Below are 25,522 nucleotides of genomic sequence, written 5' to 3'. Positions count from 1 at the left end.
AGTGCATGAAACTCAGAGAACATTCAATGGGACCAACACAAGTAGATTGATAAGAATTAGTCGAGAAATGTATTTTAGGTTCTTGTAGCAGAAACAGATAAACATAAGAAGGTTTAGGTAATGAAAACAACTGGTCTTCAAAAGAGAAGTGTTCTGAATCTAAATATATCTTCTTATCGATGAGTGAACCGTTATAAAAAAAGATCCGGCAAAAATAAAATGTGATAAGAGCAAGAAAAATGATGCAAATCATGGAGTCGCCATGAGAAAAATGGATAAATTAGAAAGGAGTAACAATATATTAAACAATTAGACCTAGATAATGACCAATATAATTAGGGAATTTCCTACAAATAACTAATCTGACATGCTACTAGTTATAATAATCGACGACCTTTGATTTCGGAAATAGTTTCATTTTTACTCCTCAAGTCGTGTGAATATTGCATTTTCGACATGTGTACCAATTCTGTTTTATGTATTTTAATGAATTCTAGTGAGTAAGTCTTAAATTGGGGCTATTTAAAATGTGACTTGCAAAAAATGTTTGATCCGACCTGTAACGAATTAAAACTTACAATGTTCGTTCTTCGAAACATTTGTTTTTTTAGTGATCAAACTTCAATTCCAATCAGGAACCAAACGTTCCTATTTCCAGATACAGATAAAATTTCATCAAACTGATATGACTCAAAGTTTAATTAAACCTAACACAAAACGTCATCTACAAAAACATAGCGGAATTTTTTTAATTTCACTGAAAACAATACCGAAAAAAAACCAATAAAACATGGAACCTTCGCATTCCTTTCTTTTTGTTTGTTCTTTGTATATAAGTAGAACTAATGATGGGGATTTTCATATTCCAGTCATCATGTTCTGGCCAATATTCTCCATTCTGGTTGTTTCGGCAGTTTCCTTCCCATTCCTGGAATCATTATCATTTCAAGGACTTGCTGAGCCTACAACCTTAACAACTACTGACCCTACAACCTTAACAACTACTCAGCCTACAACTTTAACAACTACTGACCCTACGACCATAACAACTACTCAGCCTACAACCTTAACAACTACTGACCCTACGACCATAACAACTACTCAGCCTACAACCTTAACAACTACTGACCCTACAACCGTTACAACTACTTTGCCTACAACCGTTACAACTACTGAGCTTACAACCGTTTCAACTACTTTGCCTACAACCGTTACAACTACTGAGCCTACAACCGTTTCAACTACTTTGCCTACAACCGTTACAACTACTGAGCCTACAACCGTTACAACTACTGAGCTTACAACCGTTACAACTACTGAGCCTACAACCGTTACAACTACTTTGCCTACAACCGTTACAACTACTGAGCCTACAACCACAACCGAACCATCCACAACAACTGTAACAACTACTGCGCCTACAACCACAACCGAACCATTCACTACAACTGTAACAACTACTGCGCCTACAACCACAACCGAACCATCCACTATAACTGTAGCAACTACTGAGCCTACAACCATAACAACTACTGAGCCTACAACCCCACCATCCACAGCACCTCAAGGAACTCCTAGCCTTCCAGCCACCACCGTCACAGCTCCCTCAATTCCAAGCACGACTGTCTCGCCAACAACTCAACCCTCAGTATCTCAATCCACAGAAGGATCGCCAAAACCCTCTACTGGAGCACCAGCAACGTCAACCCCCGCAGAATCAACCACCACAAAATTATCTACCTTTCCTCCGGCAGTTAAACCTATTGATGAAAACTGTTCGAATATTCTGAAGGGGAGCGGAACTACTGCAGAAACACAAGAATCAGCACGAGTTATTGACGCAGTTTTTTATTCGATCACTACGGATAATGTGAGTATTCAAAATACAATGTTTTGTAGCAAGTTCGTGATATTTGTTTTACAGTGGTCGAATCAAAAAAAATGTACTTATCTCAACCTAACAATCTTGGTAAAAAAAGCATTGAAGATAACCAAACAAGTATGCGGAGAAGATACCGCTAAACGATTTGTTGAGGTAATTTTTGTAGTTCGGACAGAAAACAAAAATGAGTTTCAGAAATTGAACACCGCAAGAAAGTCTAGCAACTGCGATCAACTTTTTGAAGAACCTTTTGAATATTCGTTGGAAAACTTGGATTGATTCGATCAATTTGCAATGCTTCGCAACTGACTTTCTGATAAATGCTTGTCTAGCAACTGCTTGATTTTCACAACCTGTTATTTGTAACATCCTTTTCAAATAATAAAATATTTTACTCGGAAAATTTCATTTTGCAACTATTTACTTATGACTGAGCACAATGAGCCTGAATTGGGTGCGTGAAAATAAAATTGTTCCTATTTTTTGCTCTACAATTTTGTCTTCCTTGTTACTTATTCTGGTTTCTAACACAAAAAACTAAATAATTTATTTCAATTAGAAAATGTTATTGAGATTCTAATGGCATGATTAACATGTAAGAAAAACATTGCTCAGAAGAAAAGCAAGAAGAAAAAAGAAGGGGACGCAACAAAAATTTACGAGGTAACACAAAAGAAACGGGAGGGGGGGGGGGCGTCGGGGAGAACAAAAAAGAAATACGGAACAAATTGAAAAGGAACATGAGTAATGTGCTACATGAATTGATATAGTAACATAAGAACACCGAGAAAGAGAAATATCTTATTTTCGTAATATTTCAATGTTAACTTAGAAAAGTCTGAATGATGAACACGCAAAATTGAATAAACACAACTCGTCCTGTTTTTTATGAAATATAACTGTGAAGAGACCGATTATCCACTTTGGCTATTTTCAGTGCAGAATGACCAACTTTGATGGTATAGTTTGGTGTCACTTGATTGTCCGACGAATTTTATTTTGTGTGGTTTGGACAGAACAAATATAGCACATAATTTTTGTAGTTGATTATTTTTTGTAAGAACACTACCACGCTAGTTACATAATAGGTATAAAAGTAATTTCTTCCCGAAACCGACTAATTTCATATCAGTGCAGATTAGCGTAATTTTGAAGTTTTTCACTTTGACAACTTGTAACTTTCATGGTAGTGTTTCTACAAAAAAGTGGTCAACTAAAAAATGATGTGCTATTTACTCTGTTCAGCCCATCTTAAATTATGTTTATCGGAAAATAAATTGATACCGAAATATAGTATCAAACATAGTCATTTCCCACTGGCAACAGCCAAATTTGAAAACCGTTTGAAGGTACTGTAACTGCACAAGAACAAGCGCAGGAGATCTGAAAAACTGGGATATCTCGTAAATACAAGTATAAATGTAAATGATGATTTTAAATCGTTTATCCAGTTCACTAACAATCCAAAAAACAAAACGCGTCAACCACACACCAGATGTTCTATGTTAACACGGTGTCTCCTACATCATCTTATCAGTTTAGTCAGAACTTCCAAGAAGTCAACGGATTGTCAATAAATTGTAAATTCACCATTTTGTATGTATGCTACTTTGTTATAATTTTTTACAATTTGCTACTTGTGATCTTTATTTTCTCGAAACAAACAACTCATATAAACAAAAAAGAAATCAAAACATAAAACACAGAAAAAATGTTCCTAGAACATAAACAACAACAAAAAAGAGACAGTGGTCATTTTAACAACAAAAAAGTAGGCCAGATGGACAACTGCGCCTTTTTCATTCACGTGATGAGAACAGATAGAAATTTTTGAACACGAGGGTGAAACAGAGAGAAGGAGAAGAAGAAGAAAAGGGATATGAAACGAACAAAAAAAAAGGGAGAGAAGAGAGCATTTAATGAAAGAAGACATGAATACATAGGCAGGTGGTGGTAGTGCGAAAATTAACTTTTCTATAAACCAAATCAAAGAGAACTTGCAATTCTAGAAACATAATAAAAACAATTGGTTCCCTATGGAAAAAACATTCACGAGAAGAAAATTACGCGAGAATTGACAGCAGCACAACAGACATGTTCAACTTCGAATAATGCCCAATTTTGATCGTGGACAAACAGTTCTTGCCAATTTTCTCTCAAAACAATTTTCACTTTGAGCTTGAGTAAATATTGCTGATCCTTGAGTAAATATTGCGGCGAGAGTTTCTGAAATACTTTAAACTGTTGCATTTTGCACTTAAATTAAAGAGAAAAATTACTATACTTTAAAAGTACCAAACTCACATCGAACAGTTTTTTCCTCAAGTTTGCTGGAAAATTAATTTTATTCAAAAATTCGTCTTCCAAATAAACAGCTGCCTCCTCGAACAGTTTAGAGGTCTCAATTTCCAATACGGTTAAGATCTGGTAAAAGTGGCTTGAATTATGATATAGAACTTTAATTTCAACCTACTATTAACTTTTCGTTCTCAACTCTCACTGTCCTGCACGGCTCTGTGACACTCAGGTCTTTGACCACCAGAGAATTGAATGACAGTTTCTGGAACATTTCAAAATAAAAGTTTTCCAAAATTATTAGGACCCACAGTGAAGCTCCGAAGTTCCTCATCAGTTCGAAGGTCCTCAACAAGGAAACTGCACCACTGTCCCAGCTGAAAATCATATTTCCTTGTTTTTTATTCGCTTTTCAACTTTCTTACCTTTGTCTCTATCTCGTTTTCCTTATCCTCTCCTTTCTCTTGCGGCTCCAACCGCTCACGCATATTAATTGCTGAGACTACGCCGAGCTTAGGCGCATACAGCCAATTAACAGATTTGATGAGAGGGTATTGCACTTGGTCCTCCTCGGCGAGCGGTGTGTTGGCGGAAATAACCAACGCATTATAAAAACATGATTGGTTTATGGGAGTGGGGTGAGTGGTAATCTGAATAATTGAGGTTTTTTGAAAGAGTTCAAGAATTGGCTTTTAACATTAAATTTTTAAAAAACGGAAAAAATGACAAATTTTAAAGATGTGCCAAGTTTTCACTAATTGCCCCAAGTTTTTCATATTTGTCAAGGTGAGGCCCGGCCTGGCAACACCCGAAAAGGCCCGAAGGCCCGAGTAGGGTATTGGAAATTTTTTTGAAGGCCCGGCTTCAAAAAATGGACTACTTTTTTCAAAATGGATCAATTTTTATCGAAAATAAAAACAATTCTAATAATTTTTCAGAATTTTTTTCATAATTCTGAGTGATATGTTGTCGAAAATGTGACTATTTCGCAAAAAATTCAAACATTTTGATAAATTTTGAATTTTGAACTTTGGCGCCAAAATACCCGATTCTTTGGGCCGGGCCATATATAGATATATTTATTTATTTATACATGCCAATCTTTGCTAATTCTGAATGGTAATGGAAAATTTGACGTTTTCGCGAAAAAAAATTCAAAAAAAAAAGACAAGTTTTGAATTTTGAACTTTGTCGCCAAGGCTTTCGGCTCTGCCTTTAATTTGCTAACAAGGCCCGGGTCGGGTATGCAACCACGAAATACCCTCAAAGTTTAAAAATTTCAGCAAAAATTGCATGTTTAGATGTTTTTCTAATCATCTCTATTTTCGTTCTCACCAAAACTCACCACATTTGCCACTTTGTATTTCACGTTTCTGATTCTTGCAACCTCCGCTTCCAGTCGCCGAATCTTTTCTCTTTTGTCCTTTATTTCCCTATCTTTGTTGATCAGCTCTAATCGTAATTTTTCGTAATTTTCTATTAGATTTCGTGTGAATTGGGTAAGTTTCGCGTCATTAATTAGAAATTCAGCTACCAATTCATTAAGATTCGGCATGTTTTTATTCTGAAAACTAATGTATAGTAAGCTAGAAACAAAAAATTGAAAAACTACTGGCAGAGGACAGTTGTTCTCAAAGTGGAATGGAAACGATTGGCAAACATGTCATGTGGTGTGACGAAAAGCTTTGAAATAATGACCTCGATTGAAAAGAACCATCTGGTGTTCTGTGGAGCGCTCATTCACACGAAAGATAAACATAAAGGTCATATTGATTGTAAAAGATATTACAAATTTTATATTTCCGAAAAGCAAAAAAGAGCAATTAGGCATTTCTTTTTCTCCAGACTTGTCACGGGCCGGGCCGGGCCGAAATCAAAAATATTCTCAGCCCGGCCCGTTTCGAAACATTTTTTGAAACATTTTTGAAATTTTTATGGTGTTTTGGAAATTTTTTGAAAAAAAAGTTTTCGAATAAAAATTCAAAATTTAATGAAAAGGTAAATATGTATGATAATTTAAGCATTTTTACTCTAAATTTTCGAAAAATTTCAGAAAATTGTGTTACAAAAACGGCATTAAATTTTCAGTGTTGCTTTTAAGTATATGAAATTATATATATATATATATATATATGTGTGTATTTAATGTATTTTGCAGTTCAGTTCATAAATCCCTTCTTCCTTTTTTCCCTCATTTCCTTTTCCAATTCCAATTATTTTAACACACGAATAGGTTTTTCATCTCACTTCATCCCCTCGTGGATACATAGATTAGAGGTTTTTATCATGTTGAGTGCTCACCCACATCTCATTTGTCTGTGTACTTGTGCATTATACATATCTACATATACATCTCTCTACTCTTCCGTCCACTGTCCACCAGCTAGCTCAACACCTTCTGCCACTCTCTTATTCTTTATTATTGTCTCATAATCTGTGTTCTATGTCCTTTCTCTTTTTCTCCTTTTCTCCTTTTTTCACACTATTGAGTATGCACGCCCTTTCTCTATTTCTTTTCTAATCAATTTTTGAGCTCTTCTGTTTCGAAAGTCTTTTTTTGCCTAAAATCCCACCCAAAATTAAAATTTTACCAACTTTTCAGCTGCTGAAATGGAACGGCCTGCCAGAGGCAGACGAGGACGTGGTGCAGCTGCTAGACAAAACCCAATTAATCCGAGAAACCGAAAAATTGCTAACAAAAGAATCAAAGAAGAGCCACAAGATGATTTTGGTCACACGCCGCAACCATACATGACTCCTGCGCAATTCTTGCGCCAGACGCCCAACTCTTTACAACTCTTGGCTAGTCAACATGGATTCCGTGGAGTCACTATTAAGCAAGAACCGGGAGTTGTGGGAAATCAGGTTACCATGACAAGATAATAACATAATTTGAACTAAAATTTTTTATAGGGGCTGACACTGAAAGATATTGTCCTTCAGTTTCACCAGTTGCAACAAAACCGATCTACTATTCAGGGTAATTATCGGATCAAAACCGAGCCTCTAGAGGGAGTACAAATCAAGCAAGAGATAGCTGAGCATTCATTCCTCAATCAGGTGCCCAGAGAGATTGTTTATCGTACACGCGCACAGGAACCAACCATGGTTGGGATGATGGCTGGTCGGGAGTACTTGGTAAGAATTGGAATTTTTCAGATTTCGAATTCATACATATATTTATGTTTAGATTCCGGAAGCACTCAGAGAAATTCATTCACCAACATGGGATGGGATGCCAGACAGTGTCAAGTCTCACCTTTTTGGGTACTTGAATTTGACTGACAAGTAAGTGAACAACTTTAGAGCATTATGGTTAGGAACATAGACAATTGAAATTTGACTTGTATCTGAATCATGACTCTGATTGCTGTTGTACTAGGGAGCATAGTTGTACGGAATGGCATTTTTCGATTTCCGGAATCAGGAAACGAAGTTAAGTTTTTAAAATGCGGAATCAGGAATCCGGAACTGAAATGAAATAAACCCGGAAGCTGGGAATTTCGGAAAACCGGAACTCCGAATGATTTGCAAAAAACCAAGTGTTTTTTCCGTATTCCGGAAATCGGAAATTAAAAAAACGGGAGTCCGGAATTCGGAACAGGAATGAACTTATTCATTTTCCGGAATCCGGAATCCGGAACCGTAATGAAAAAACCCAAAATTCCGGAATTCCGGAATCCGGATTCTGGACAACTATGCTAGGGAGACTGCAGTGTCCATTTTAAAAGACGTTAAAACATATCCTACTCTTCCAGATGCATCATACGTCAAGTGTCTCAAAACGACGCCAGAATCATCGACTCCGAGCCTCTCTGCTGCACCACACTGGATATCATTGTCTCTGCTACCTCATGTAGTGTCAGAGTGTCGGAAGTGTTGACGCCGAGCTACACGATTCCATGGAGACGTCTAGTTTTTAACACTGTCTCAATTCTGATGAACCCGAATGTGAACATTCAGCAGTTGAACTTGTCATGCGCTCGAGATGGCTTCGGGCAACTCAAGAAGGTCATTCGTGGGTTGCAACATTTTGGTGTGGAGAGACTGACAATCAAGGTTAAGCACGTGAATATCTTCTCACCAAGCATAAATGAAATCAGAAGCGTTCACGACCTTGTGGAGTTTATGGATTATTTGGGACTTCAAAGTCTGGAGAAGATCACAATTAACGCCAAGATGGCTCACAGCCGGCTCCAAGAAATTTCACATAGTATTCATTTCAAGGTTTGCAACAGCATCGAGATTTATACCAAACAGTTGTTTGCTTTCAACAATATTATGGAGGATTGGATTGGCACTGAACTGAAAATTTTCAATATTCAAGGAAGTTTCATGTTCACAAAGGAATGCTACAGTTTCATCAATGGTTTCAAACTAAAGCCTTTGAATTCTTACTATGAAATTCGTTCGGGAAACCAAAGAGGGTTAGTTGAAACATTAACAATTAGTATTAAATAATAATTTTGCTTTAACTTTTCAGACCGAGCAAGAGCAGAACCGCGGATTACACTGTTACTCCAACGGAGAACATGCTGCAGAGAGTTCACGTCTACGCGGCCTCAGATTTTGTTACTGGAATTGTTGTGAGAGTGGATGCTGATAGCTGGGAACAAGCGGAGTCGCACGATTCCTCATCCGATATTGATATGAAGTGATCTACTTGAGCTTCTGATAAATTTACCGTTCCCGTGTGACCCAAACCATCATTCTCATAATTCTGATATATCTTCTGGATCATTCCCTCCTGAACACCCCAATATCCTTTTTCTTGTTCCCCAACATTTTGGATATTGACTCTGTTTTTTTTGACTGTCTGACCCCAACCATCGAAATGTTCTTCTTTCCCTGTATTTTTCATAATTTTGAAATATCTTCTGAACCATTCTCTCTTGACCATCCCAATTATCCCTACTTGCAGTCACTTTTCTTGTCCCCCAACTCTTTGGATATTGACTTATCACGATGATTTCTGAAAATGTGTCCCTTATCCCAGTTCCCCCCAATTTCAACGTGATTTTTCTTTTTTTCAACAAGTTCTCATCCAACTTTTCATTTCTTTATAATTCTTTGACCCCGATTTTCAACCCCCCCCCCCCGTCCCCGTTTTCCGTCATTTTTCACCTAATTGGTGTTTTCCCCCCGTTTCCCCTTTTGTTGTTCACATCCCAATCTCACATTTGAAAAACACTCTCCAAAATATTTGTGTTCACCCACTTGTTTGTGATTCCTTCAAATTTTTGTGATCAAATTAAACCATGTAATCAGAATATACGAAAATTATCAATAACAAGCTTCAAATATGAGGTTTCGAGCTGAAATGACAAAGAATGGGATTGAAATGACGTTATGTTCGAAAGGACTTGGTCCCATTGCAGACTGTCAATAAGAAAACGTGTGAATACGTCGGCGTAGTGCAAATTGTAAAAGATTGAAAATTGAAAAGGGTTGAATAAATTACAAAATGAAGAACTGAAACTGCACTCATGAGTCAATTATGACTTCTAGAATAACATTCGTTTCAACAACTACTTTGTGTGAAACACCAAAAACTGAAAGTTTTTTGTAGAAACAACAAAACATATTGAGCACAGTAAATTTCAAAAAATATCATATTTTGCTTTTTTTCAGTTGAAAATGTCCAACTTTGAAAGACCGTCATGGTTCACTTATTGTCCCATCAAGAAAGGTTTTAATGGATCATACAGATTAAAAGTAGAATTTCAATTTTACAAGTAGTTGTTAACTTTTTTGCACGGACGCACCAGACATATGGAAAAAGTAACTTCTCTCTCAAGTACACCAATTTTATTTCAAAATAGTGCGATTTGCTGCCGTCTTAAAATGACCATAACTCTCTAGGGAGTGTCCGTACAAAGAAGATGTCAACTACAAAAATGAAATTCTACTTTTGATCTGTAAGACCCATCAAAAACTTTTTTGGTGGAACAATCAGAATTATCATGACACACTCTCAAAGTTGGACAATTTTTATTGAAAAATGCAAAATATGATATCATTTTGACCGGTACTGTATATCGTACCTAGAGCAAGCTATTTTGTGAATCTAGAGGAAAAGACGGCCATTTTTTTTCTGTAGTACTTGTGCAATCGGACAGCTGCTTTTGCGCAACCTCGACACCGATCGACAAACCGTCTCAACGAGGTCCCAACGGGCGTGCGGTCAGTTTGTGTGTTGCACGTACCTCTCTATACCTCTGACTTTCTTATACTCTTTCCCCTCGTTTTCTTTGGCAGATTAGAGGGGGGGTCATGACTGACCCCCTCGCGTCGACAACGTCGGACCGTTCACATTATTTGCAATTACACACTATCCATTCAAGTGTGATGTGTGCTAATAGTCGCGCTAATTCGATGTTTAAGTCATTTATTTCTGATTTTTACCGCATTTCAACCTTTTTAATACTTTGATATTTTACTGTTTGGCTTCGCATTTATATATTATGTTCTACTTCTCATCAAATTTTTCCATTTCAGCTCTAAAAATAATGTCGAAATCGAATGAAAACAAGAAACGAGGTGTCGCAGGACAAGTGAAAGTGAAAGAGGAGGAGCCCGAGATGGATGATGATAATTTGGCTCCACCACCACCGGCCAAACGTGGTCCCGGACGTCCAAGAAAAGCGGAACGGGCCGGAGAAAGACGAGCAAATGTAAGTAAATGTATCGAGTAGAGAAAAAGAAGAACACCTCGAGACCCGTTCGGCCAAAAAAAGTCGAATTTCTGACTATGTTTTCATGTCGGTAAAAGTCAGTTTTTGACTTTTTTTGATTGAAAAATTTCCAAAATTTTCAAAAAACTTTGTGAATAATTGTGCAGAGTTCTTGATTTTTTTGATATAAATGATTCAGAAAACCAGGGAAAAGAAGAAATCATCTTGGAGCCCTGTCGGAAAATCAGTCTGGAAAGAGTTAAGTTACCTCAAAGTGTTAAACATCGCTCCTCGTCGTGCACTTTTCCGTTCATTTCAATAGAAATTCTCCTCGTCTGCACGTGGTTGTTCATTTTTCAGAGGTTTACTTGAAATGTTTCAAAGCATTCCTTTTACGTGCACGACGAGTAGGATTTCTATTGAAATTAACTGAAAAACTGCACAAAGACGAGCGATTCTTGGCACTTTGAAGCCTCATAACTCGCTACAGACTGTTTATCGAACAAGGCTCCAAAAGAATTTGCGCTTGGCTTTCCGAATCGATTCTTATCAAAACTTCTAAAACTTTGGAATAGTGGTGTCCCATTTGAACAAGTTTCACGAGAAACTTTGGTTCACTTGTTCAGTAGTTCCTGAACTCTTTATGCAAACAAAAAATTAATATTGTTCAGAGCCAGCACAATCGTCCAGTCGCCAACCTGGAGGATGATATGTCGCGACCACCACAAGCCAAACGTGGTCGCGGTCGCCCACGACGTGTTGTGCTGGCCGAAGATGAAGGAGGAAGTGTAAGTAAATTTGGAAATTGAGGGAATTTTATTTCAACTCTTGAAAAGGGACATCAAAATTTTTTTAGATGAATCAGTTCAGAAAATCAGGAAAAATACAGAAGTATCCTGGAACTATGCCTGAAAACCAGTCTGAACCGAGTTATGGGACCTCAAAGTGTCAAAAATCGCTCCTCGTCGTGCATTTTTTCCGTTTATTTCAAAAGAAAATCTTCTCGTCCGCATGTGAATGTTTATTTTTCAATTTTTTAACCTGAAATTTTTTGAAAATATTTCTTTCCCGTGAACGATGAGGAGAACTTCTGGCGAAATGAAAAAACTGCACGACGACGAGCGATTTTTGGTACTTAGAGGCCCCATAGGTCGCCACAGATTTTCTAACATGACTCTAAGAGAGGTTTCTCTTTCCCGCTTGCTTTTTCTGAAAAAAATTGGTGGACTTGTTCAATAGCTTCTGAATGCTCCATGCAAATCAAAAATTAAGTTTGGTTTCAGAGCCGCGACGCTCCTCCAGCGAAACGAGGTCGCGGTCGCCCAAAACGCGAAGTGAAGGCCGAGGAAGGAGAATTGAATGTAAGTATATTCACCATGTAAGAGAAAAAGAATAGCTCGAGAAGTTTGGAAGTTGAGAAATATCTTACTGTGAAACCTCTAACACTAGTTGAGAGCTATCAACTTGTTTCAGGTACATTATGGTTTCACAAGAAAATTTGGTTAACTTGTTCAGTAGTCTCTAAAGCTAGAATAGGATTCACTATGAATGTCAATATATATATTTTTAGATCCTCCACATTCCCCCAGCCAATAGCGTTGCAGGACGCACCAGAAGTCAGATCTTGAAAAAGAACATCAAAATTGAGGAAGAAGATGTTGCACCATCACGATTCCTAACTGGTGCCGAAGAAATCGCCATAATCAACAGGGAATTTGAATACGGCATTATCCATGTTGGTGGTTCATACAGGCCAGGAGCAGTGAAATTGGAACCGCAGGAAAATGAGGTAAACAGTTGGGAATGTAATTGAAGACAAGTGAGATATGGTAAAATTATAAGAGTCACTCAAGATACTTGTTAGTTTTCTCATTTTGAAACATACCAAAACTAAAACTGGAGGAATCTTCTCGTCTTCAATTTCAATCCAACTTAACTTTCAGGGTGCCGAAATCTCTGGAGCTCGTTGGAATCCAGTTTCCTTAGCTGCAACAAGCGCTCCGCTCAGAAACCACCTTCTCCAAAATATTCCTATGCCGCCGAGAGATATAAAACAGGAATTTTTTGGACATGAGGTACTGACGAAAAACTAGAAAAGGGGAAGAAAATAATAATTCAAAAAATCATTAGAACAAAGTTTTGGAAAAAATTTAAAAATCATGAATTGTCAGAATGGGAGTGACCATTTAAATTAGGGGGTTTTTTGTTCATGATATTTTCTAGAAATGAAGCTTATAAAACCAATGCTAGTCTAGATTACCTATTTAGATTGATAATTACGGAATCGTCAAGGAATTCTCCGAGACAGGTCAATTCGAAGGACCAGTCCAACAGCTAGTTCCACAAGCTTTACTGGTTCCTGCTGTTTTTCAGATAGCTGGAATAAAGCAAGAACCTCAAAATTATGATGAACAAGTAAGCATTTTCGCAAAATTTTACTCTTTTTGGGGCTAAAACTGAAGATTTTTGAGTTGTTTACATAAATGGTCTCAAACATACTAGGAAGTTTAGTACAAAAGTGGTCAGCTAAAAAACAATGCTCTTTTTTTGAATATTCAATGCATACACAATTGACGTTGTGATGCGAAAACTGAGACGGTGACACACTTATTAAATTTAACATTTTCTAACAAGAACTTGCGTTTCGATTGGCAGTACTGCGAACAACCAAGTAAATTCAGAATTATCATTGAGATTTAAGGCTGTTCATTATTTTTAAAAGGTATCAAGCTTAAAAACTGATAAACTTTATTACATTTTAATCTGGATTTCTATTCCAGTTCGAAAATCAAGGAAGAGTCGAAGAATACATAGCGCCGGTGCCGCTCCAAGAAAAAGCCGTGGACTATCAAGCTATCCACCAACCGCAATTGCTGCTTCAACCTGTAGGATCACCGGTCACTGATGTCTTTCCGCTTTACATCAAGGTGGAGCCACAAGATTATTATGAACAGGTGAGAATGGGGTTCCATACAGTATCGGTCGAGAAGTTATGGACGTGGCCGTTTTCTGTTGAAAAGCTTCATCTTTGTAGTTATCAACTTTCCTGTACGTGCACTTCTTAGATAGCTATAGTAATTTTAAATGGACAGCTCGAAAATCGCACTATTATTCACTGAAATGGGTCGATTCGAGGGAGAAAGTGTTTTTTCAAACTTGGGAATTTTCTATTGAGAAAGGCTAAATATGACATATTTTTTTCCGGTATTGTTGATGAATTCTAACTTACTAAAAGGCTCTTTTCCAAAAAGTAGTCAACTACAAAAACCATACTTGCAAACCGGGGCCAGAACGTGTCGACACCGGCCGACTCGCTTATTAAATTTTAATCTAGATCTCATTTTCAGTCTGATAATCAAAGAGTCTTCGAGGACATCACGACGCCAGTGCCATTCCATGGAACAGACGACGACTCTCATCGATCGCATTTGCTGCTTCAACCAGGAGGATCACCGGTTATGGATGTTTTCTCGGTTCACATCAAGGAGGAGCCACAAGAATTTGAAGAACTGGTGAGAATGTGATTTTATTGGCATATATTGTTGTTTAAGTATAATTATACTCATGGTTTTTTACAGCAGAACCCTCAACATTTATTATAAATTGGTAGATATTGAAAAGGGACACCACTATTCCATTATTTATGATTTTTGATGAATCGATTCAGAAAGCCAGAGAAAAGAAAAAATCGTCTTGAAGCAAAGTTCGGAATATTCATTTTTCGATTTTTTGGATTTTCTTTCTTACCTGGCTTTTTAAATCTCTTCATTTCAAAAAATCTCAAATTTTGGAACAGTGGTGTCCCCATGTAATATATTGAACATCAAAACAGAATTCGTGTTTCCCTGTATTCACAAAACAAAATCAGGTGTATAGTTATAGTTCAATTGTAAGGCAGATAATTAGTACAGCACTTCATTTATTATTTGAATTCCAGACAGCGGATGCGCCTCCATTCGAGCACCAAATCGTTGAGGTCGTGGAACCTGCGGAGTGGGTTGGAAACTGCGTTAAAGTACCGGATGAAAAGTGGAAACGCTGGGTAAGTGTTTTAAAATGTGTTTCTCTTAAAACAATGGAAACCCTTATTTGAATTATTCAACAGGAAGAGGAAAGAGAAGCTGGAATGAAAGAATATATGGCACGTTTGACTGAAGAGTGCCGCCGATTCGATCCGAGAATTTTGGAAATGTTTGGCGGTCGAATCCCCGAACTCACTCCTGCACTGATTCTGCTTCTACAAAGAGGAAGTCAGGCAACTCACACATGGGAGATGAGTGTTTCCACGGAGCAGATCTGGCGCGTAATGGACATGCTACAAAACAATAAAATTGCCAAAGGATCAATCAAAGTAAAGAATCTGAAGATAACGACAACACGTAACACTAAATGCATCAACGGGAGAATGCTGGCTCGATGGATGTCGTACATCGATCCAGCAACTCTCCAAAAGATTTCCATCCAAGGAAATTTCACTCACGGAGCTCTTCGGCAGCTTTCGAAGACGGAGCAGTGGAAGTCATGCAAAGCTATTGAGCTGGATTCCAAGAACTTGTTCACATTCAACCTCCTCTTTAAGAAGTGGAGAGGAAACCACTTGAGAGTGTTCAACGTAACCGTTATCTCGAAGTTTGCCGACGAATGGAAGAGTTTCGTGCAAGCATTCAAGAGAAAGGCTTATGGATCATCATTTGAAATTCGTGCCAAGGAGTAAGTCAGATACAGAAGTGCCCTGCACCATTTTCATTGTTTGTTTTCAGATATATTCCATTCCCCGCGACCAGCTACATCGATGGGAAGGTGCGGGTCACCACGGCCCTCTTCTTCCTCAAAGGAGTCGTCGAGGATAATTGATTAGCCGAATTCAATCACTGCTTTCCACTACAGTAATCAATGCAGAAATTGTAAGCCTTTTTTACCTGTCGCTACAATGTCTACCTGCCTCTGAATGAGACACTTGCAGTTTTTAGTTAAAAACGGTCAACTTTGCAAGTGTGACACTGCCGCACTGGTTGTCTCACAGAATCAATTATATATCGACTGTATAAATCACAAGTAGACTTTCATTTTAGTAGTTGACGGCTTTTCTGTACGGGCACATTCTAAGAAGTTATCAATCGTCAAATACATTTCTCCTATTTGTTGTCCTTTACAGTGCTAAAAGGCAAGATTTTTGAGCTGTTCACATAGACGTCCTGTAACTTTTTAAAATGTGCCTGGAGGTTGTCAACTACAAAAATCGAGCTCTACTTTTTCAAGTCGAATCTCTTGTTAAATTATTTCTTCGGCTTTTTTCTTGATGTTCCTCGCTTTCCGCAGACCCACCTAATCTGCCAAAAACCCATTTTTTCTGTACTCCACTCTAGCGAACGTTTTGTAGAATCCCGTTCTAATTTTTGAATTTCTCTGTTTTTTATCCATTTTGAATTCGTATATTATTCATCATCATCACAATTATCTCAATTTATTCTTATTCACTCCATTATCGGTATTCCACTTTTTAGCTATTTCCCAAATTATCAGGCTTTGTTAATGAATTTTATGTTGTGTTCATTCAATTGTTACTCCATTCTCCAATATTCTTCAGATTCTCTAGTTTTTATCTGTTCTGTTCATACCAATCACATTCCCTGATACATGTTTTCTTTCTAAAAGTTTAGTTTTACCACTTTCCTTACAATTAAACAACATTTATAGTTTATTCTGTTGATTTCTTCGTTTTTCCATGTTTTCTATGTTTTCCGATTTCTCCCAAGAAACTGTGTCGTTGTTGCCATGTCGCCAAGATCCCAATCATGATTTCTCATTCCCATTCAAAAGTTGCCATTTCCCCATCTCATGTATAATATTCTCAATTTTCCATCATATATCGAGTCTAAATGTTTTTTTCCTTTTTTGCGGTGTTCCTGTTATATTTCATGATACACTTCCATATTCAATCTTCTTGTTATGTTGATTTTATTGTAACACTTCCAATGCTCAGAATAAATCCATTTTTTGTTTTTTGATCCATGAACTAGATTTATTGCAAAAGAACAGTTGTTTTAAAAGCGGAAGGGCAAAAGTTATATAAAGCCCAGAACATCAAAGTTTTACAGAGCGAAGTACATTTCACTCAAACAACAATCAATAGCGATTACTGCGATGACTAAAGAGGCATTAAAAAGTGAGAAACAAAATCAAACATACGAGTTTTCGCGAAATACATTTATTTTTATTTTTCAATAGTAATGAAAAAAATCATTTTCCTGGAGAACTCCACGGTCATAAGATGCCTAAATTTTGATAGACTTTTCATATTTTTTCCGATAAGTTCAATTCGCTCACTAGAACAAGTCAGAATGAATCTACCGCGAAAAAGCAAAATGTCTTTTATTTTTCTCTTTTTTCTTTTTTCATAAAATTTGATTTCTTCCTTTTTCTTTCACAATTTCTCAGTAAAATGTACATTTGGATGACACCGACTTCGGAATCAAACACAATACTCCAAAACTAAACTAGATTTGAAAACGAATATCATTTTTCGCTTCACAAATGCACTACGTACGCGTAAGCTCACGTCTTATTATTCCAAATAATATCGGAATCACGATTTCAATTCAAAATATTTTTCTTATGATTATACTGCAAGAATTATGATTAAGGTCTTTTTTTCCCCATCCCAAAACTATATTTTACAAGTAAAAAACGTGGTCATAAAAATAATTGAATTTGAACTTTTGTGCTTCGCGCCAATGTGCCGTTGAGCGCGATTGCATCATTTTTTCTTGAGAGGGCTTTTGCTAGACACGGCCGGGATTTTACTACTCGTGGCCTAGAAAAATCAGTGACTTCGGCCACCGTGACCTTAAGCATTGCAAACTTCCGGAGCAAAAAAACGGTGTTTTTGGTCATTGTTTCGGAATTTTTTTGATGCTGAGTTGTAAAAAATTGATGAAATATCGCAGAAAACCGAAAAATTATGAAAATAATCACGGATTGCGCTATAGGTGACTAAAAACACGTATTGTGCAGATATTGCTCAATTTCAGGCTCAGAATTGTTGTCGGAAAAGCGACAGTAACTCACATCAGAAACGTCGCCAGTCACGTCCGATTCGTAAAAATATGCTAAAACTCTCGGATTTGATTTCTCACGTTTCGAGAAAACGGAAAATCCTCAAAAAACTCGAAAAAACACACTTCAAACTTAAATTTCTCGAAGATGCTCTCCTCAAAATTTTTAAAAATTTACCAGAACGTGCACAGCGACGTTCTCTTCAATATTTCATGTTCAAAAATAGGGGTTTATGAACTCAATTTCGAGATATAAGACAAAAACATGCAAAAAATGGACCAAAAACAGCTAAAAATGACTTTTCTCGAAGATGCTCTCCTCGAATTTTGAAAAAATTTGCCAAAAGTTCCGCCTTAGCATTCTTCACGTTTTGACATGTTCAAAAGTATGACTTCGTTTTCGAGAAAAATTGAAAAATGTCAAAAATCGGCTCCAAATCCTTCATAATTTCGTCGTTTTGTGACTAAAAAAATTCGGAGCAGGATAGAAAGATAAACCAGACGCAATTAGATGTTTTCTGTAAAAAATATAATATTCGCTAATGTTATTTTTCAAAGCAAATTAACGATTTTAAGAGAGGAGTTTTCCCCCAGAATGTGAATTGAGTTGATCAGAAATTGAAATTTCGCATTTCCTCACCTCGACAAAGCCTTCTTCTATCTTCTGGTACATTTTTTAGCTTTTTAAAATACATTTATTATTTTCCTGCGTCAAATTTTCGAAAAATTCGCCAAAAAATCTGAATTTTTCATGCGATTACGGTACGCAGTCTGCACACACCGTGACGCAATCTTTGCAGACAAATTTCGCTGCGTACGTAAGCGCTTACTGCGTAACTCGTTGCACAATTTTCTAGGCCACGAGTAGTAAAATCCCGGCCGTGTAGAGGCCCTGCCTTCCCAGTTCAAAAACCGCATATTTTCTCTATGCTTCTTTTTTCCGACGCGTCATCACATTCGGAACTTGACTCCACTGCTCGCGTGTCCGCATACTCTCGCGTAATACATGTGATCGCACATTCTATCATCAGTTTTGTTCACTGCCGTCCGGCTGCCCTTACACTGTCTGGGTCTCTCTGCTTTAACACATATCAAAGAACACATGTTCTATTCTCGCACTTTCTTCATTTCAATGGTTTTTTGATATTAATTTTTGTGCTTTCTTCTTTGTTTTTCATAGTTTATTCTTTCAAAACTAAAATGTAATTGATGCGCGTAGAATCATAGGTAAAATATACGGGATTAGGGATTTTCTGTAAGATGTAATGAGAAAAAGTATCGTTAAATATCTGCGTCTCAAAAAACGGCTGGTTGTGTGATGATGGTTTTGAACGCCTATTGAATAAATGTCGTTAGGGAGTTATATCAGAAAGTTTCCACTACTTTACAATTGGAAATGAAATATTTTAAGAAAAACCGAGTTGCAGGTTGAAAACAGTTCAGAAATGTACAAATTCAAAACACTGAAAAGTTTCATTTTTGCTTTCATTCAGTTCCGGAACCTAACGTTCATTATATCAGCACCAATTTTCTCAATCAAATCGTTATCAGTTAAAATGAACATTCATGAATACATTTCACGTACAGACAAGAAGAATTTCTAATAAAATGTACTGACGAGAAGCAAGTTTTGATATTTTGCTGTCTCATAACTCGTTTCAGACTGAATTTTCAGATATACCTGGCAAAAATATGGGAAATTTTCTGAAAAAAAGTTATTGAAAAACATGTTCTAGTGAAAAATATTCGCAAATTCAAATTGTTCTTCAGTTTTTTACATTTTTTATTGAAAATGACGTATTCTTTCGATTCTCGTCTTCTTTCAACCCAGCCAGTGGGCCTCTCTTCGTATCTTTTTGCATGCCGATTGGAGAAGGTTTGAAAGGGATAGAAGAAGGGCAGCGCGAACATTGGTCTCTTTTTTTCTATCCTTTTCGTGTAACCTTCTCCAACTAAATAGAAAAAAAAGAGAAGTAAAGAGGGCAGCTTTTCGGATGGAGGGAGCAGGAGACTCAAAAGAACAGCGGCTTTCTCTTTTTCTCTCTCTCCCCCTACCCAAAATAAAACATAACTTCGTTTTTCGGGGGTGAAGACGCAGAGAAAATTTGAAAAACAAAAAGAGGAGTGATTTGTTGATAAAAACTTTTATACTTGGCGAGGGATTCGGAGGAAAGCATTCTTTATAAAGGTGTGACTTCCAGAGCTATATTTGCAGCATGGAAAACTAGAGGTCTAAAGCGACAACGTTGGGACTGCGGTATTCCAAAAATTGAGATTTTTTGATATGGATCGACGCAGAATTTTGCGGAAAAGAGAAAAGTCTCTCGGAACCAGGTCCGAAAATTAGTCTAAAACGAGTTATGAGGCCTCAAAGTGTCAAAAAAGGGCCTCTCGCATGGAATTTTTTATTACATTTCAACTTTTTTTCACGTGCACGGCGAGAGAATTTTACGTGTGCTTTTAATTTATTTGGAAATTGGTCTCGTAGTTGAAAATTATCAAATGTCATAATTTTGAGCATGGTAGGAATGAAAAAAAAGCTGCCAACAACCATATCCGCTCAGGAGAGGAATTTTTCCTACTTATGACTTCTAGAATGATATCCGGTTTATCGACACTTGTGTCAAACACCGGAAATGGAAATTGTTTTAATGCAAATAACAAAACATACTGTGTACAGTATATTCTTCCTCGTCATACAGAACAAGCTAATCTAAGAGAGAAGACGTCCACTGTCTCTGCAAGCTCTTTTGTGAATCTGGAGGGAAAGACGTCAACTTTTATTTCTGTGGTACAGGTGTAATCGGACAGCTGCTTTTTCACAGCGTAACCGATCGGAAAACTGTCTCAACGAGAGCCCAACGGGCATGAGGTCAATGTGTTTGTTGCACGTACCTCTCTCTACCTCCGACTTTCTCATACTCTCTCTCTCTCTTACTTTATTTTTGTTGGCAAATTGGGAGGGGTAATAACTGACCCCCTCGCGTCGACAAAATCGGACCGTTCACATTATTGGCAAATACACACTATCCATTCGAGTGTGCACGCAAGTGATGTGCTAATAGTCGCGTTAATTCGATGTTTATGTTACTTTGTACTGATTTTTACCGCATTTCAAGTAATCTGGCTTATATTTTTTCTGTTTCTCATCAAAATTTCCTATTTGCAGCTCTAAAAATGATGTCGAAATCAAATGAAAGCAAGAAACGAGGTGTCGTGGGACAAGTGAAAGTGAAAAAGGAGGAGCCCGAGATGGATGATGATAATTTGGCGCCACCACCACCAGCCAAACGTGGTCCCGGACGTCCAAGACGCGCGGAACGAGCCGGAGAAAGAGAAGCGAATGTAAGTAAATGTATCATGTAGAAATATCTGGAATAGTTGTATTCCCCATTTAACAACTATTTTGTGTAAAACACCGTGAGATGAAAATGTTTCAATGAAAATTACAAAAACACTGTAAATACAGGAAAGTCTTCCATATCACTCTCACAGCAAAGTATATTTATTAAATTTATAGAGAGGAGACGTCGGCTTTTGTCTGGGATACTGGTGCAATTATAAATTCATAAAGTAACAAAAAAGGAGCAGCTCGAGAAATTAGGAACTTGAGGGAGCTTTTATTTCAACTGTTAAAAGGGGAAACCACTATTCCATTATTAAAGATTATTTGATATGAATCAATTCAGAAAGCTAGTGAAAAGAGAAAACAGGCGGTCTTGGAGCTGTGTCCGAAAATCACCCATGAGCGAGTTATGACGCGAATGTTCATTTTTCAAACGTTTTTTTTGGAAAATTTCTAAAAGTATACCTTTCACGTGCGCGACGAGGAAAATTGTTTCGAAAAGAACGGAAAAATTGCACAACGAGAAGCGGTTTTGACACTTTAAAGCAGACTTGCAACGGGCCGGGCCGGGCCGGGCCGGAATGAAAATTTCTAGGGCCCGGCCCGGAAGTTCAGTACTGAAAAAAATTCAAATTTTTTTTCGAAAGTTTCCCGATTTTTTTTTGAAAAAAATTTCTTAAAAACAATTTTTTGTTGGTTTCAAAGGTTTTTGAAAAATATACTTGAGGAAAAATATGAAAAAATTTCAGAAAATAAATTTTTGGACAAAAAATTGTAGTGAAAAAAGTTCAAAAATTCAAATCCAGGCCGACGGGGCCGGGCCGGAGCTTTCTCGGCCCGGAATTTTGCAAGTCTGCTTTAAAGCCTCATAACTCGCTACAGACTGATATTCGGAAATGGCTCCAAAAAATGTTTCTTTTCCCTGGTTTTCTGATTCAATTTATATGACAAATATTGAAATTTGGAAAAGGCGTGTTTTCCCTCCCACAACAACATTGTGTAAAACATCGGAAGATGAAAATGTTTCAATGAAAATAGCGAAAAAAAGTGTAATTACAGTAAAAAAGTAGCGGTAATTTGCTGTTTATCACACTTTCGTTTCATTTTTACCGTATTTCAAATTTTGAATAATTAGACATTTGACTGTTGAAAAACGATGGCTTTGTGATTAAATTTTTCTGTTTTTCAGCCCTACATCAATGATGATAATATGGCGCCACTTGGCAAGCGTGGCCGCGGGCGTCCAAGACGCCCGGCACAGGCCGGAGAAAATGGAGTGAGTGTAAGTAAATTCATCTAGTAACAAAAAAGGAGCAGCTCGAGAAATTTGGAAGTTGAGGGAAATTTAAATTTGCAAAAAGCCGGCCCGATTTGAGAATTTTCATTTGCCCTGGTCACAGTACAAAAATGAGTAATTTTGAATTTCAAAAAAAATTATTCGAGTTTCTTGCAGAAAAGACGAATTTCGACAAATGTTTTATGTTTTTGAGTTATGAGGCCTCAAAATTTGAATATGAGGCCTCAGAGTGCCAAAAGTATCTTTCCTGCTGTTTTTCAGTTGATTTTAATAGAAAATCTCATCGTCTGCACGCAAATGATCATTGTTTGAAAGTTTACTATTATTATTTTTGCTTGGAGAATTTCTATTGAAATCAACTGAAAAACTGCACGACGAAGAGCATATTTTGGCTTTTTGCGGCCTCTTATCTCGCTACAGACTGATTTTCGGACATGGCTCCAAAAGATTTTGCGCTTTTTCTTGGCTTTCCGTGAAAAATTTGGTTAACTTGTTCAGTAGCTACTGTACTCTTCATGCAACCAAAAATTAGAATTTTTCAGAGCCAGCACACTCCCCAAGCCAAACGTGGCCGCGGTCGTCCGAGACGCGTTGTGGAGGACGGAAATGGAGGAGTGAGTGCAATTATATTCATCCAGTAGCAAAAAAGTAGTCTTTCGAGAAATTTGGAACGTAAGGGGAATCTTATTTCAACTCTTAAAGGGGGGTACTAATTCAAAGCTTGCTTTTTCTGAAAACATTTAGTGGACTTGTTCAATAGCTTCTGAATGCTCCATGCAAATCAAAAATTAATTTTTGTTTCAGAGCCGCGACACTCCTCCAGCCAAACGTGGCCGCGGTCGCCCAAAACGCGAGGTGAAGGCCGAGGAAGGAGAATTGAATGTAAGTATATTCACTATTTAAGAAAAAAATAATAGTTCGAAAAGTTTGGAAGTTGAGGAATATCTTACTGTGAAACCTTTAACACAAGTTTAGAGCACAATATCTCAATTGCCTTAAGAGCTATGCTATCAACTTGTTTCCAACTGAAGAATTATTGGCTCTATCCTAGTTTACAGGTCCCATGGGAGTTTACAGGTCCCATGGGAGTTTACAGGCCCTATCAGAGTTTAAAGGTCACATCAACATGCGGAGTTCGCAGATATTCTGTTAAACAGCGCGCGTCATTTTTTATCAATCATTAATTTACTTTTGATATTTAAGAAATAATTATGTTATTTTTCATGCCCAACTGCCTCCTCCTCCTCTTTTCGCCTTTTTTCCACGATTTGAACGTGGTGCATTATTGCGGCCACGTCCACGTCCACGTCCACGTCCACGTCCACTTTCAGTTTCTGGTGAGTGTGTTGGTGAAGCGGCTGTGACGGGATTCCGAGTAGTGGGAACTACTACTGAAAATGAGAACACTTGATATGTTGGAGTTCAACTTAAATACTGACCTGCATTTTTTGGTGTTTTAGTGAGTCCATTCCCAAATCCTCGTCCATGTCCATGCTCACGGCCACGTCCACGCCCACGCACTGGTTGTGCTGATGACCCACGACTGGAACGACTGAACACTGAGCATGAAGATCTTTACTGTTTTTACTCTGCTATTATTCGCAATGTGTATTTTTCATTAAAAAATGCTCATCGTAATGCAGTTTTCATTTAGGAGTTAACATTATATCAAGGAAAACGTCCACAGAGAAGCTATGATGAAAGATGTCGGAAACTTTATAGACACCCTTTTTGGTGAATTCGATAGTGCAACTGTTTCTGTGGAAGAACAAGCAGAAGATGAAGGAGAAACAGAACAAGAAAATGATGAAGATGAAGAAGAAACAGAAGAAGATGAAGAAGATGAAGATGAAGAAGAAACAAAAGAAGAAAATGAATATGAAGAAGAAACAGAAGAAGGAGATGAAGACGAAGAAGAAACAGAAGATGAAGGAGAAACAGAAGAAGAAGAAGAAGATGAAGAAGAAGATGAAGATAAAGAAAGAATCAACAAAAAAGAAGAAAAAGTGGGCGCCCGTCACGGAAGATGGCGGCGACACAGTACCCATTCGTCACCAGCTAGTAGACAACATCGCAGAGGTAATGCGTTCATTTTCCATTTTATAAATCTGATTAATTTCCAGCCCCCTCTTCAAATGACAGTCGTTCCAGTCGTGGGTCATCAGCACAATCAGTGCGTGGGCGTGGACATGGACGTGACCGCAATAATGCACCACGTTCAAATCGTGGAAATAAGGCGAAAAGAAGAGGAGGAGGCAGTTGGGCATGAAAAATAACGTAATTATTTCATGAATATCCAAAGTAAATGAATGATTGATAAAAAATGACCCGCGCTGTTTAACAGAATATCTGCGAACTCCGCATGTTGATGTGACCTTTAAACTCTGATAGGACCTGTGAACTCCCATGGGACCTGTAAACTCCCATGGGACCTGTAAACTAGGATAGAGCCGAATTATTCTATAAATATTAAGCTATACGTAGATTGTTGGAAATTTTTTGGTGTCTCTTGTGAGAAAAGAGATATACCATGATAAATATACTTAGCTAGGGGCACCTCTATTAGAGGTTATACTGTGTTTCAACTGTTAAACCGAGATTTTATTATCCTATCATAGGTCCTTAGTAGTTTCACAAGAAAATTTGGTTATCTTGTTCAGTAGCTTTTGAACACGCTAGAAAAAAACTTACCACGAAGCCATACACACTTGCAATCCAAACATTTATTTGTTTTAGATCCGCCATGGTCCTCCAGCTGACTGCGTTGCTGGTCGGACAAGGAGCCAGTTTCAGAAATGGAACATTAAAATTGAGAAAGAAGAAGAAGCTAACACAGAGGAAAATGAGGTAAACAGTGGGGAAATAGTTAAAGACAAGTGAGACATGTTAAAATCGTTAGTTGTTAGTTTCCGAATTTTGAAATATACAGTACCGGGCAAAAAGGTATCAATTTTGGCTGTTTTCAGTATAAAA

At 37.5% G+C, this 25,522-nt stretch overlaps 5 protein-coding genes across 5 annotated transcripts; 3 read left to right on the top strand and 2 right to left on the bottom strand.

Annotated features, from left to right (window-relative positions):
- Positions 1 to 874: 874 nt before the first annotated feature.
- GCK72_022325 (uncharacterized protein) lies at positions 875 to 2,161 on the top strand (the record flags this gene model as incomplete). Its single annotated transcript, XM_003107014.2, has 3 exons — positions 875 to 1,870; positions 1,925 to 2,035; positions 2,078 to 2,161. 3 exons carry the CDS (start codon positions 875 to 877, stop codon positions 2,159 to 2,161), a joined length of 1,191 nt encoding a protein of 396 aa, XP_003107062.2.
- Positions 2,162 to 3,931: 1,770 nt separating this feature from the next.
- On the bottom strand, positions 3,932 to 5,732 carry GCK72_022324 (uncharacterized protein; the record flags this gene model as incomplete). Its single annotated transcript, XM_053734760.1, has 6 exons — positions 3,932 to 4,138; positions 4,187 to 4,306; positions 4,383 to 4,442; positions 4,489 to 4,554; positions 4,603 to 4,827; positions 5,523 to 5,732. 6 exons carry the CDS (start codon positions 5,730 to 5,732, stop codon positions 3,932 to 3,934), a joined length of 888 nt encoding a protein of 295 aa, XP_053578326.1.
- A 1,055-nt stretch (positions 5,733 to 6,787) lies between these two features.
- GCK72_022323 (uncharacterized protein) lies at positions 6,788 to 8,835 on the top strand (the record flags this gene model as incomplete). Its single annotated transcript, XM_003106908.2, has 5 exons — positions 6,788 to 7,042; positions 7,091 to 7,315; positions 7,368 to 7,465; positions 7,936 to 8,604; positions 8,661 to 8,835. 5 exons carry the CDS (start codon positions 6,788 to 6,790, stop codon positions 8,833 to 8,835), a joined length of 1,422 nt encoding a protein of 473 aa, XP_003106956.2.
- Positions 8,836 to 10,686: 1,851 nt separating this feature from the next.
- Positions 10,687 to 15,705, top strand: GCK72_022322 (uncharacterized protein; the record flags this gene model as incomplete). Its single annotated transcript, XM_003106974.2, has 11 exons — positions 10,687 to 10,851; positions 11,523 to 11,639; positions 12,135 to 12,212; positions 12,422 to 12,640; positions 12,795 to 12,926; positions 13,120 to 13,266; positions 13,632 to 13,805; positions 14,199 to 14,363; positions 14,789 to 14,893; positions 14,957 to 15,561; positions 15,612 to 15,705. 11 exons carry the CDS (start codon positions 10,687 to 10,689, stop codon positions 15,703 to 15,705), a joined length of 2,001 nt encoding a protein of 666 aa, XP_003107022.2.
- Positions 15,706 to 23,770: 8,065 nt separating this feature from the next.
- Positions 23,771 to 25,272, bottom strand: GCK72_022321 (uncharacterized protein; the record flags this gene model as incomplete). Its single annotated transcript, XM_053734759.1, has 3 exons — positions 23,771 to 23,940; positions 23,989 to 24,101; positions 25,241 to 25,272. 3 exons carry the CDS (start codon positions 25,270 to 25,272, stop codon positions 23,771 to 23,773), a joined length of 315 nt encoding a protein of 104 aa, XP_053578325.1.
- Between the last annotated feature and the right edge of the window lie 250 nt (positions 25,273 to 25,522).

The sequence above is a fragment of the Caenorhabditis remanei genome, chromosome X, assembly GCF_010183535.1.
Source record: "Caenorhabditis remanei strain PX506 chromosome X, whole genome shotgun sequence".
Classification (NCBI taxonomy): Eukaryota; Metazoa; Nematoda; class Chromadorea; order Rhabditida; family Rhabditidae; genus Caenorhabditis; species Caenorhabditis remanei.
The sequence above is the reverse complement of the archived record's forward strand: the minus strand, read 5'-3'. Positions and strand labels throughout refer to the sequence as shown.